The sequence below is a fragment of the Hevea brasiliensis genome, chromosome 11 (genome assembly GCF_030052815.1).
Source record: "Hevea brasiliensis isolate MT/VB/25A 57/8 chromosome 11, ASM3005281v1, whole genome shotgun sequence".
Taxonomy (NCBI): Eukaryota; Viridiplantae; Streptophyta; class Magnoliopsida; order Malpighiales; family Euphorbiaceae; genus Hevea; species Hevea brasiliensis.
In genome coordinates, this window is record NC_079503.1 from 83,361,254 (window position 1) to 83,374,745 (window position 13,492).

General features: G+C 31.9%; 2 protein-coding genes across 3 annotated transcripts; one reads left to right on the forward strand and one right to left on the reverse strand.

Annotated features, from left to right (window-relative positions):
• The first annotated feature begins 1,158 nt into the window (after positions 1-1,158).
• On the forward strand, positions 1,159-2,521 carry LOC110632873 (auxin-repressed 12.5 kDa protein). The gene is made up of 3 exons (XM_021781239.2): positions 1,159-1,439; positions 1,549-1,765; positions 2,159-2,521. Exons 1-3 carry the CDS (start codon positions 1,340-1,342, stop codon positions 2,193-2,195), a joined length of 354 nt encoding a protein of 117 aa, XP_021636931.1. The 5' UTR covers positions 1,159-1,339; the 3' UTR covers positions 2,196-2,521.
• Positions 2,522-7,075: 4,554 nt separating this feature from the next.
• LOC110632881 (putative E3 ubiquitin-protein ligase RING1a) lies at positions 7,076-12,629 on the reverse strand. 2 transcript variants are annotated; one of them, XM_058130270.1, is made up of 10 exons: positions 12,236-12,629; positions 12,051-12,096; positions 9,576-9,634; positions 9,327-9,408; positions 9,083-9,203; positions 8,949-8,990; positions 8,109-8,627; positions 7,803-7,910; positions 7,485-7,694; positions 7,076-7,392 (listed from the first exon to the last, which is right to left on the reverse strand). In XM_058130270.1, exons 1-10 carry the CDS (start codon positions 12,363-12,365, stop codon positions 7,351-7,353), a joined length of 1,359 nt encoding a protein of 452 aa, XP_057986253.1. In that variant the 5' UTR covers positions 12,366-12,629; the 3' UTR covers positions 7,076-7,350. The 2 variants fall into 2 exon arrangements, with proteins under 2 accessions (XP_057986253.1, XP_057986254.1); XM_058130271.1 differs by lacking the exons at positions 12,051-12,096; positions 12,236-12,629 and adding an exon at positions 10,740-12,031.
• Positions 12,630-13,492: the final 863 nt, after the last annotated feature.

Genomic DNA, 13,492 nt, shown 5'->3' on the forward strand with positions numbered 1-13,492 from the left:
GTTTTTTACGTTTTTTTTAAACTTTGGACATTAAAACGCTATTAATACTAGCGTTTTTACGCTCTTGGCTTTTCTCACCCTGATCAGGTAAATTTTTCACATCACACTCAATTTTAATAATTTTTATTTCTTCCTCACCCTTGTACGGTCAATTTCTCAATTTTCTAAGCTTATACTAGTTAGAATGATACACAATTCAAATTCGTATACTTTATTCAATGGCCTAATATTGGATATTTGATAAATTTCCCAGTTTCATCAGAATACCGTGTATTGCACTGATTTATCCCTTATTATTTCGAGTACTTTTGACTCAAGTCTTTACTATGACTAATTAGTCCTAGGACAACTATATTGTAGATCTAGTTCAAGAGTGGGATCGAGCAAAGACAATTTAATCCTTTTATAGCTTACTTGTGTGACACAACATTGATCATCAATATCTAATGCAGATGATGTTATATATGGATATACAGTATTTAAGTACACAATTTTTTAAATTATATAAATTTTTTATTATCATAAATAATATACGCTGTCATTCATTTAAAAATTTATTTTATTTTATAATATACTATTTAATAATTTTTTATATAAAAAAATACATTTAAAAAAAAAACCTCAAAATGTGATCCCGTTCAAAGGATATCCAATATCCTCATTAAAGCTCTGTTAGTTACATTCTATTCTAGGACCAATCGAAATTAGAAATATACATTATTGTAAACGAATTAAAATTATAAAAATTCGATTTTATCTTAAAAATAGAAAGATTTCATTTCATTATAAAGATGAAAAATTTGAACTTAAGCCGTTTTCCAATCTAACCTCCGAGGCATGGCATAATAATCAAGAATTAGCATTGTAATGACCATTCTAATCATTAATAACTCATCAAGCACCATACTGACAACCAGAATCAAAATCGCATTATCAACAAATCAGTAGGCCCCACGTATCACCATCAGTGACAAAACCCATAACAATTTCCACACCACTGGACCCCACAACTGTCCATAGAATTGGACAAACTAATTACAGTTGTCCAGCAAGCACCAAACTTGTCCCATCAGTCCATAAGCAGATATTAATTTACCGTCTTCATCCTTATCCATCTTCTTTATCTATATCACTTACCATTTTTCTTATTTCCACTCCGCTTGTTATTTCATCAGCCCTTTGTTTTCCTGACTAAATAGTGCTTGGAAGTAGGAAAAAGCTTGTCTGCAAATTTCCCATCAATAATAGATATTTGAGGACTCTATATATTCTGATCTAGGCAGAGAACAAAAGTCCTCACTCAGGCCTTAGGAAGCTAAGAGAGGAAGAAGAAGAAGAAATGTTGCTAGACAAGTTGTGGGACGACGTTGTTGCCGGGCCTCAGCCTGATCGTGGCCTTGGCAAACTCAGAAAGATCAGCACCAAACCCCTGACCATAGGTATCATTATCAGAGAGAAAGCTGACCAAACCCAAATCTTTAATTATTAATTAGAAAGAAATAATTATTCTTGTATTCATGGTTAATATTTTCGTTTGATTTTGTATAGATAAGGAAGGAGAGACAAGCAAGTTCCAGAGATCCATCTCCATGCCAGCAAGTCCAGGGACACCTTCTACACCGTTGACGCCCACAACTCCTGCCTCGGTTCGCAAGGACAACGTATGGAGGAGCGTTTTCAACCCTGGTAGCAACCTTGCCACTAAGGGTCTTGGTGCTCAGCTCTTCGACAAGCCACAGCCTAACTCCCCCACTGTCTATGACTGGTATATAAATTAATTTCCATAGTTGCGTCTGCTTGTACATGATAGATGGAAAAGAAAAAAGAATCCGTTCAGGGTCCTTAATTTCATTTTCTTTTTCTGTGGAAGCAAACATGAGGTGAAAAGTATCTTGGCTCTATACATCTGAGATATTTTCAGGTGTTATAGTGCTCATGGGAATAGATCTTCATCATCTTTTTGCATCTTGAATATATGCTATTATTATGTCAACTAATATGTCCTTCGGTGGACTCAAGCCGTGCGATCTATTTACTTTGCTCATCAGATGGCATGGATCTACTGTTCTTGAGTTTCATTTTTCAACCATTTTAGGTTTTCAGTGGCTTATATGATTTTTGATTTTAAAATGAGGTGGGTCGCATGTGATGATTACAGGCTTTACAGTGGAGAAACCAGAAGCAAGCATCGCTAAGGTGGCAATCAACTAAGGGGTGCCATGTAAATATTGTCGTTTTGTTTCCCTATCTGCACTGCATCTTTATCGTTTTAATGGTTGGTATGATACGAGTAGCGAGTACTATCTAGCGTCTATGGCTACAAGCTGACTAGAAGTATTACAGCTTTTGTGAGTAAAATGCTAAGGTGTGGAATGTTGTCACGGTTGATTGATCTTCGCCAGTCGAGATCTTCCATGGACGGTGGTGATGGATCTACTTTTGTTATTAAATAATTTATTGGGCTTCATGTATCTCTTTGATATTATCAATTATGTAATCATGGTGTGTAGCTTAGTGCCTATCCAAGGTTGTGCTTATTTAATTAATTACTTTGATTAAGTGATTAGCGAGGATAAGAGGGTCATTAGGTAATATTTAAGGGACATACAAAATGGAGGTGGTCCCCTCCTCTTGCCATCGATAATGGATAAGGAGGAAGAGAGGGGGCCATGGGGGCGGCGGAAGACTAGGTGAGTTGAGGAATTAAATTGAGCGTGCGTATGATATAGGTAATATTTTTATTGCAATATATATAAAATTAATTAAAATATATTATATAATATATATAAATTTTATATAAATATTTAATTTAATAATTAATAAATTTATTTTTATATAAATTAAAATTTTTATTAATCGTAAGTTAATTTAATTTAATTTGAAATGAAGTTGAGGGGTGTAAATGTAAATTTGAATTAAATTAATTGATGTGATTTTTTAAAATAATTTAATATAAACTTATAAAATAAAATTTGTTTATAATTTAATATTAATATTAATGCTCTTAGCTGGGGAAGGCTTGTCACCATATCCAAGGAGATATTGCTATCCATTTTCTGTGGGACCATTAATCAAAAGAGTTAGGTAAGATGTCCACATTATCAAGGTAATAATGATAATGCAGAACAACGAGAAAAAAGCTAATTTAAGAATTAAAATATTAATGGAATGATTATATATATAAGCACTAGTAAAATTATTTATTTTTTAATAAAGTTTTAAATTTACTTTAATTTATAATAAATTTAAATTTAGTTTTTCATATCTATGTTATTAAATATAGACATGAGGTTTCTTTTATTATTAAAGTTTTATTCTCCCTAATCAGTTCATTTTTACTAATGTTCAAGTGGGTGTGGGGAGGATTTTAGTAGAATTCTTGCGGTGGTTGAGGAGGTTGTGAGAGGTGATAAGGTGATGTCTAAAGTTCAGCCTTCTATTGGGAAAGAGCTTCGATGGATTATGTGGGAATCTCCTTCTGGTGGTATTTTGAAGTTAAATGCGGATGGAGCTGTCAAGGGGGAGGAGAGAGAAGCTTTTGGTGGAGGGTTACTAAGGGGGCAGATGGGGCAATGGATTGATGGGTTTGTGGCTCGCTGGGGAAGGCATTCGATCCCTATGACTGAGCTTTGGGCTGTTTATATGGAGTTGAGGCTGGCCAAATTCAGGAGAGTTGGAAAAATTGTTGTAGAATATGATAATTTACAGGTAGTGAATATGCTGTTGGATAAAATTGAAGTTTCCGATAGTCAAAGGGCAATGGTGAATAAGATAAAAGTGTTATTGGCGTCTGGTTGGGAAGTGCGGGTGGTTCATGTCTTCAGAGAGGCAAATGTTTCGGCCGATTGGCTTGTTGGACATGCAAGTTCATTTCCTTTGGATTTTCATAGGTTGGAGTGTCCTCCTGATGGCCTCCTGCCTTGTCTTTTGCATGATAAGTTTGGTGTGGCTAGTTTGACAGCCTCTTAATGTCTTGTTTTCTCATTTTTTGACCCAAAAAAAAGAAAAAATTATTATCCCTTACCTGAAGTCCTATTTTCTTCCATTTTAACGAGTTTTATTGTAACTATTGATTCAGAAATTTTGAATTTTTATCAAATAATCTCTGTAAAAGAAATTTGTAATTGTCTATTTTTATATTTTTTTTTCTTTATGCTTATTAAAGAATTATCAAATTTTCCATGAAAATAAAATTACATTTGGACTGTTGTGCAATCCTACAAATGCGAAAAAAGAATTAGAACAAATAATTGAATAAAATATTAAACATAATATTAATGAGTTCATGTTCATATCCATGTGGGACAAGTTTGTACTCAAGAATTGCTTGTTTTCTTTAATTTTCTTTTCTTTTTTCTTTTTAATAGATGATAAGTTAACAATTATATTTTCATGGACTCCAACCACCTTTAAATTTTCTTGGAAACTTAGTTTATGAAATTAACCCTAAGCTCAAAATACAGTCACCAGCATAACAATCAATTGGCTCATAACATTGATAGTAACTTCAGACTTAATATACAAATTGCAGGTTAGACGTAACTTCAAGCTGGTGTACCACGTAATTTGTTTGACAATTTTTATTGAGTGATACTAAAATTATAAATTTAAAATCAAATATAAAAAAATACTTAAATTATTTGATTTGGTGTTTTGATTCAGTGATTAACACTAAATCATGAATGACAATGAGTAAAATAGTCACGAAAATTACCGTGTCAGAATTCGATTAATATTATCACAGTTCGAAGTGTTTCAAACTTCATTAAAATTTATTATAAACTATTTAAATTCTACTCAAATTTGATTATTATTATTACTAAAAAAAAACTTAAATATGTTTAATTTTATATATTCTAATTAATAATTTATATTTAAAAATTTAATAACTCCATAAAATATTTAAATTTTATTTTATATAAAATAAAATATATAGAAATTTATAAATATTATTATAAAAAATATATATTTTATATTTAATTAATTATTTATATAAATAAATTCGAATAATGAATACCTAACATGTGAAATTCGAATATGATATAAACTCATTACGGATATTATTTTTTAAATCCGAATCCATTCATCTTATTAGGGTTCGATTGAATTTGGTACCCATGAAAATCTTACCTATTGCATTTCCTGTACGTCTATTAGTTGACTTTAAAGTGTTTGATAAACTATATTACTTTTGTCCATTTTTATTTATCACATTTAGATTTTGCATGATGATTAAGAAGATTATTTAATAACTTTATTTTTATAAATACATATTACTGACTAAATTACCCTTTATATCACCTACTTACTCATTATATAAATATTTATAGCATTTAGTAGAGATAATGAATAAAATTAAAAAAAAAAATAATTAATACTCCTTTATTTTTTATATGCGATATATAATTTTAAACAAAAGAAAAATTCAAATACAAAAAAAAAAATAAAGGGAATATTTAAGTAGTAATGATTTTGATTAAAAAAATTAAAAAAAAAAGCCAAAAAAGTGATCCTTTCAATCTTTTATTAGGTATCACAATTGCTTCCACTTCCACCTCCACCTCCACCTGACTTGTCGCGGTGAGAGTGTGTGTGTGGATTATAGAATTAAAAACTCTATTAAAATTATCATAATTTTATCAGTGATCTAATCCTGTCATTAACGTGAATGCATGTGTTCTTTTTTTTTGACAAAAAAAAAAAACAATGACTTATCACATGCTTGACTAATTTTCTTTAACTTTACTTTACCCTTAAATATTATGTATTTAAATATTTTAATTTTAATAAAAAATTACACACACACACACATATATATATATATATATATATATATATATATATATATTACTAAGATTATGTGTAACTTAATTTTTTTTAAGAATAAATTTATATTTATGAAAAAATTTCCCACCCCAAGATCTTGCAGAATGGGAATAGGAAGCAATCCTCAACCTCTCCATTACCATCCTCATCTTTTATTTTGATAATTGTTAATAATTTAGACCTATTGATTATTTAATTAATATTTTGTATAATTTTTAATTAAATAATATTATAATAATTTATTTTAAAAATTATAAATAATTTTTTATAATGAATATCAATCACTCAAATGATTATATTTATTCAACTTAAAAAGAAAAAATATTTTTTTTTCATCAATTTATGCATCACATTATACTCCTTCTATCTCATAAAAATTAGTTTATTTTCCTTTTTTTATTTGTTCCAAATTATAGACATTTATTTTTTTAAATGTTATTTTATTTAGTAATTTACTAATATTTCCCTATTTAATATGTATTGAAAAAATAAAATTTATTGATTTTAAGAATAATTTAATAACATGAACTATTTAATTTTTAGTGGTTGGAGGGTATATTAGAAAAAATATATATTATTATTATTTTAATTATATTAACTACATTTTCTTAATTTATGTGAAAATAGAAGCAAGTCAATATTTATGGGATAGAGATATTTTTTATCATGATTTCAAATTACAGCTCAAAGATTCAAGCCACAATTTTTTTTTCATATAAATCAACTCTAATTCAATTACATAACCCTAAATTCTCTAAAACATATCAATTGCTTGAAATTTGCAATTGTAAAATCATTAATAACATCAAATTCTAAGTCACAAATATCAAAACTTCATTTGAATAATTAATCTGTCCTCCTAAAAAATGTGATTAAAGAAAAATGAATCCAAGAAACCATAAATGAGAGAGATAAAAACAGACTCATTGTTTGAGATTATCCTTCACTGAGCGGGAATAGAGATAAGAGTAATCGAGCAATATAGTTGAATATTCAAAGAGATAGAGAGGGTTAAGGAATAGAAAGTGAATTGCATTTTCTTTGAAGCAAGGGCTGAATTGTGTTTTTAGGAAGAAGGGTTTAAAAAAAAAAAAATCATTTTTTATCAAATTAAGGGAATAAAAAAATTCAACGAAGACCAGTATGAATTGTTAAGCTGTCCAGGGATATGCAAATTTGATTGTGGAAATAGACGACATTGCAAGCATGTCATACTACAAAGGCCAACTCATGCCAAGGGAATGCAGCATTTCAGTTAATCATGATCATAATATTGCATATTAATAGAAGGTTGATAAAGCTTACACTGAATACACTTGAGGCTGACAACCATTTTTCAGATTATATATAGCTTAATCTTTGTGTGCAAAACCTATAAAAATTACCACCATTTCTGTAATATAATGCATCTGACAGTTTAGACCATGGATGCCATGTGAAAAGGACAACTCCCTGTTGCAAGTGTGTATCTATATATCTATACTTTCGTTTCTGTAAAAACAATAAAGATCGCAGGCAACCTTGTCACCGTTTTGACGTCCACAGCTTCCTCTGATATGCCAGAAGCTGAAATAATTAAAGCAGCAGAAACAGAAAATTATTAAGGTACACCTTTATCTACCATCATATAGAACTAAGCTGAAATAACACAAACTCACCAGATGCCCTTGAGTAAAATCACCGGTTTTAAGTCCTGCCAGAGTTTCTTTGTCCTCTAAAACCTGCAACTTATCTTTGCATGAATCAATTGTAATAGGCATAGAAATTGATAGACTTCTGCGGGTCGAAGAATTAGATACAGAATTCAACTCTTTCACCAGGTATATCTCAACTTCATCTGCTGGCAGAGCAGTCTGGAGAGCAACATACTTCAATGAAACAGGAAATTGTAACCAATTTTAGTAAGCAACAGAGTTATAAAAATAAAATGAAGCATCATTAATAGGAACCAGGCTTTAGGGTGGAAGAATAATTACCTCACATAAGTGTTTGACTGACAAAGTTGGCCTGCAGCAGAGGTACGGCCTCTGTAAACTAGGTAGTCTTTGTTCATCAAAAGAAACAAGCATGAGGTGGAAATCCAACTGTAAATGCAAGACAAGAACCAATCATTTTAGAGCATTTAAGGACGCCCCGAGAGAAAATAATACGCCAGAAACACAATGATCTCAGTGTAGTGTCTATTGCCCAGTTGTGATGCAGTTTGAAGCAAAAAAAAAAAAAAAAAGCCACATTTCCTTACTATGGAGTCCAGAGGATCACCAACAATGAATATATTTTACCTCATTATCATTTTCCTCCAAATTTCGAAGATAATCTGCCAACTTAGAGATCCGGCTGTTCCGGACATTCTTTCCATTGCCAGCATTTGCACTGCCATATCTTGTGTGACTCCGCATACCACCTTTCCCCCAGGCAAGCCTTTCTGAAGGGCCAACAAGCCCAGCAGAAGACCCCATGGATTCTCTATTCACTTCTGAATCATTTTCATCTCCACCTGCATCTGCAAAAGCAGCTGCTGAGTGAGAACCCCCCCATCTCTTGTATCTTTTTGGTTTAACTTCTGCACTGTGCTCCTCAGCAGATGATGAATCTTTGCATCCATCACCATTGGCATCTTCATTGTCATCAGACCCTTGAATATCAGCTGTTTGATAATTTCTCCTCCCTCTTGGGTGGGCATCTCTGTGACGGCCTGGTGTTCTCCTAGAAAATGCAGCTATTGTGGCTTTAGATGTTGTCCGTTTCCTACCAAGAGCTTCAGCTTGTCGGCGAAAAGTCTGGGCAATGGAAGCTTGGATCTGTCCAGAAAACACAAAGATAAAACCTTCAAGAACTTTGGAATAATATAAGAGATCTGCATATGTTTGCTGCAAAGGGATCACCAGCGAGACCTAAACAAGATCCTATCTTATTATACCTCTAAAAGCCATGTTTAGAGGTAGTCTGCAACCGACAGACACATAGGAAGGTAGAACTTATGGATTCACAAACAAATAAAGACTCATTAGTCTTTTCTTTTTATTACTTTCTTTGGTTGAACACCAAATCCAAGATGGACTCAAAAATTGTGTGCATGTATGCATTCCAAAAGACTTCCAATCAAATTTTCAACAACTCACCTGCTTATTGCGAGCCTTCTCCTCCTCATGAAAAGCCAACTCCTAGAGCAAATACACAATAATTAATACTTGTGCAATTTTTAATATGGACGATAAAAACCCATTTCAAGATATGAATGTTCAGTAAATTATACCTCTTCCTCATATTTGTCAATATCTGGATACAAAGCGGCTATTAGTGCATCATAATTTGGGTCATCTCTCAGCGAACGACGACTGGCACAGTGGGTGCGGCAAGCAGGGCACTCATTGTTCCTATATTGCATTTCAGCAAACATTTTCAATATAAATGTTTTAGAGGGATTTCAGGAGATCCACACAAAGAAATATGAATTTAATTGATTCAGGAAAGAGACTGGATATGGGTTGAAGAATTACCCAAGCCTCATAGATTTGTCTATGCATTCCCTACAGAAGCGATGCAGGCATTCCATCACTGTCCTGGTTTTTCGAATAATCCCTAGACATACAAAGGGTTAAATGTAAGTATTCCATCACTCTCCTGGTTTTCCCAAAAAAAAAAAAAAATTTCTTGCAGAACATTCCAACAATAGAAATCATTATGTCTACTTGAAATTTGGGACTTATTAGCAATTGAAAGTAAATACAACAAGCTAAAACCCATACCTAAACAGATTGGACATTGCACTTCCTTGCGTATTTCAGACAACTTCACTACAACATATCTGCATAGAAGCAAGACCAGAAACAATATTAGTTTCCAGCATATTACATTGTTCATGACTAGTTGTTGATGCTACATTGCCTCTTGCCTTTCCTTTTCCATGCACAAGCATCTATTGATTCTAATCTCTAAATTAAATGAGTGACCTTTCAAATGCGTGAAGTCACAGTAAAGCTAATTGTGCTGCATATCAATATGCCAAACTATTTCATGTGACTATAAGATCACAAGAAAAGCCAATTGAGACTTTACATATCAGAAAAGTATTGGTAGCACTATTGAATGGGGAGATCAAAGGAAAATGCAAACTTGGCTGCACTTTTTTTGGCTGTTCAGAGTTATAACAAAAATGTGACTAGCAGAATGCTCTGAGACATACAGAATCCTTCTGAAGTAATGTATGATAAAAGGACACCCAAAATATTTGAAGGTTAATATTTTAAAGTTTTGCTTCAAAGTTGAGATCTTTATGTTTCACATGTTAATATGAGTTCAATCAACTGTGGGTACAACAAAGACTCATGTCTTTATCATGAAATATTATCCTAAAAGTTTAACTGAATCAGACATTTGAATGTGGTTCAATAACTTTTCAGGCACAAGCCTAGCTTTGGAGCTTCCAAAAGAAAGGAAAAAGAAGGAACATCTCTTCTGGGGAACTGGAAAAGATTCTCTGGAGGCCAATTTCACCCTATCACAAGTTTTTGTACCATATAGAAAAAGCCAAAAATGTCCCAAAGGCATATCCATTAAGAATATGAAGCACCTCCCCCAAAAAGCCTTGATATATAGTTTCCATTGTATATCAATCATATAGCAAATGAAGCATAAGTAGCTAATATGGTGTTTTATATAAATGAATCCAATAGATTAAGCAGGCTCTGAAATTCCCCCAACCATATATGCAATCAAAAGAATTTTGTTTTACAGACATTTTTCAGATGGATACCAATCAAATGAAGACTTATCAATAGCAGCTTGGTGGTGTAAAATCCTCAGTCTCAAAACAAATTGCATAATATAACTAAATTTCTGCCAATCTATATAGATAATCAATATGTTGCATAAGCCTAACATGAACTAGCACAATTGACATTTGGCAATACCCATTCGTTTCATCTTTTGGGTTGATACTTTGTCTTAAGTGTGACATGCTGCACTACAAACATGAGACTACATGCTGGTTTAGCATTTCCACCCAATAAAAACACCAAATAGTCAGATGTTGTAGTTTGTCAAGATCTGATATCTAAATCCAGCAATCTGTGAAAAAAAATGATTACCAATTATGACATAGTGCAATGAAATTTTTCAGAAGAGATTTTTTCAATTACAACAAATTTGTAAAATTACTAAAAACAAAGACGTAAACTATGTTTGGAATCATGAATATATTGCATAATCCCCATTGTTGCAACATTTGGTAAATATCATTTTATGGTTCCATGAGATACATTGTGTAATCCAAAAAAAGAAAAAGGGAAATAAAAACAAAATTGCCATTATGAAATACAAACCTTCTAGAGTTACTGAGATAAAATGCAAAGACCAACAGAACAGCATTCTGATAGAAATTAACATACCAAAAAAGAAAAACAAGAAGAATAAGAAATGGGTCAAACCAATTAGTTCAAACAAACGCAATGTGATTCTTGACCCTCGATAACGCAAAAGGGAACACAATTAACATGTCAAAACAGCTAGAATACTCGGTGAATCGTGTTCCTTTATAATGGATTTGCATAACATAGGTTGGCCAAGAATTTGACAGCCAATACGCAATTATGAAGCTGCCAGTTAAACCAAAATCTCAGTTCCATTGATTTAGCCTCTTCCTATCCGAAACTAGAAAGCAAACTAATAATCTAGCAATCACGCAGCCACAGGATTCCTACAGAGCATTCAGACACAAATTTCACCAGCATAAACAAATCCCAATACGATGCTGCAACTGTATAACCAACCATAAATCATAACAGGAGAAACTAACTCTAGTGCTCATACACCAATTCGAGCCAAAATCACCACGTATCGTAACGCCCACCACAGAACTCCACCTACCGTCATTAAAGACAAGATTACGCATCAACAGAAAAGACAGCAAAGAAAGAGATAACATCTAAACAATAACAAGTTAAGCCAACCATAGCCAGCCAGCAAAAGCTTGAAAAATCAACGATAGATATTTTAACAACGGGAATCCTCTACAAACCCATATAAGCTTATCCCTTAGTATACTCGTAAAATGTGACGAGCAAAACAGCAGCAGACAAACAAAGCATGCAGATCCCAAATCAAAACCTCACCATTCACGCATCAAAAGCAACAATACAATCGAATAGAACGTGGCGATCCAGAGAAGAAGAAGAAGAAAAGAATGTTCAACCAAAACAAGCAACAAACAGACAATTACGTACTCCTCTTTCTCCTCTTCATTACTCGAAGATGGGCTTCGATCGGATTCTGTGAAACAACAGAAAAACAACGCCAAAGAGAAGAACTTCAGCTAAACGACAATCAAATCCGAAAACAAAATGCACAAACTTTGTGAGTTCTCTTTTTCCCTTTACTCTGCTATAAAATTGTGTAGTTGTACACGTACCATCAGCAACATCATCATCACCATCACCAGGCGGCGACTGCTGCAGTTCATGGTGGTTGTTGGGTTGGTCTCGCTGCAGAGGATCATCGTCCTTTTGATGGGTCTCGTAAGGGCGTTTCTGGGCTGGCATTTTTTTTGCTTATATTGAAAAATCCAACAATGAAAGCAATTTATGGGATGTTTTTTCTGCCGCAAAGATGTTAAAGGTTAATGTTGCTGCTCCTCGATTATATAGATAAAGGGCCGCGGAGAGGAAGAGCGAAAGCCAGAGAGATTGAAGGTGGTCGAATATAGCTTGACCTCCCTGCCGCGTTAGAGAATAGAGAGAGAGATTATAAAGAAAGTCGTATGAGCAGAGGCTGCCTGTCTCTCGTGGTCGTGGTACTCACCGGGCCTCTATTGTATTATACGTATGTGTACTCTCTTATATATAACAATAACATCACCCTTCTGTTTTTTCTATTCCTATTGTATGGTCAATTTTTTTTTTATTACATTTTATAATAACTAGCGAGATATTCTCGGACTAAATTTTCAAACTAAAACTAAATTTATTGTCTCATTATATTCAGTATAAATAATTTTAAAGTTATGATATGTAAACTCAAATCCTAATTAATAAGGGATGGGGTTTCCACTTTATCAATTAGACGAATTCTATTTAATTAATTTTTTTAATTTTATAATTGACTTCAACTTTTAAATTTTAATTTTTTTTATAATAAATTATAAATATCTTTTTAATTAAATTTATTTGTATTAGGGAGATTCATAACGAGGATAAAGCGCTTCTAATAAAAATTTTTATACTTATAAGAATTAAACATTCAACCTTACTTAAGAGGTATAAATTTTATAATGCTTGTATCAACTCTGCTTGTAAAATTTGATAATTTTAACTACTAACTTAAATGTATTGATCTAAAATTAATTTAATTCATGAAAAATTTATGAGAATGAGATTATTCATTTTAAATGGTATTTTTAATTTTAATATTTTAAAATTTATCTAATTAATCAAAATTGAAAAAAAAAATTAATTGTCAATTTTAAATAATAAAAACAATCGAATTTAATTGTAACCCTCTACGTGTTGTAAGTAAATTATTTTTTTTATTAATTTTATTATAAGGTATAATTTTTCTTTTCAATTTTAACTCATTTTTAATAATTAAATATAGAAAAATTATTGTTTAGTTGTTATATTTTAGCAAAACTAATTATATTTTGAAAAATATACTATTAATTTCTATATAA

Bases quoted from the DNA above. Each gene is read 5' to 3' on its own strand.
- LOC110632873 (XM_021781239.2), top strand. From the start codon at position 1,340: ATGTTGCTAGACAAGTTGTGGGACGACGTTGTTGCCGGGCCTCAGCCT. The intron at 1,440-1,548 runs GTATCATTATCA...GATTTTGTATAG, and splicing joins CACCAAACCCCTGACCATAG to ATAAGGAAGGAGAGACAAGC. The intron at 1,766-2,158 runs GTATATAAATTA...TGATGATTACAG, and splicing joins TCCCCCACTGTCTATGACTG to GCTTTACAGTGGAGAAACCA.
- LOC110632881 (XM_058130270.1), bottom strand. From the start codon at position 12,365: ATGCCAGCCCAGAAACGCCCTTACGAGACCCATCAAAAGGACGATGAT. The intron at 9,635-12,050 runs GTACGTAATTGT...GCTTCTATGCAG, and splicing joins AATGAAGAGGAGAAAGAGGA to ATATGTTGTAGTGAAGTTGT. The intron at 9,204-9,326 runs GTAATTCTTCAA...AATGCAATATAG, and splicing joins GACAAATCTATGAGGCTTGG to GAACAATGAGTGCCCTGCTT.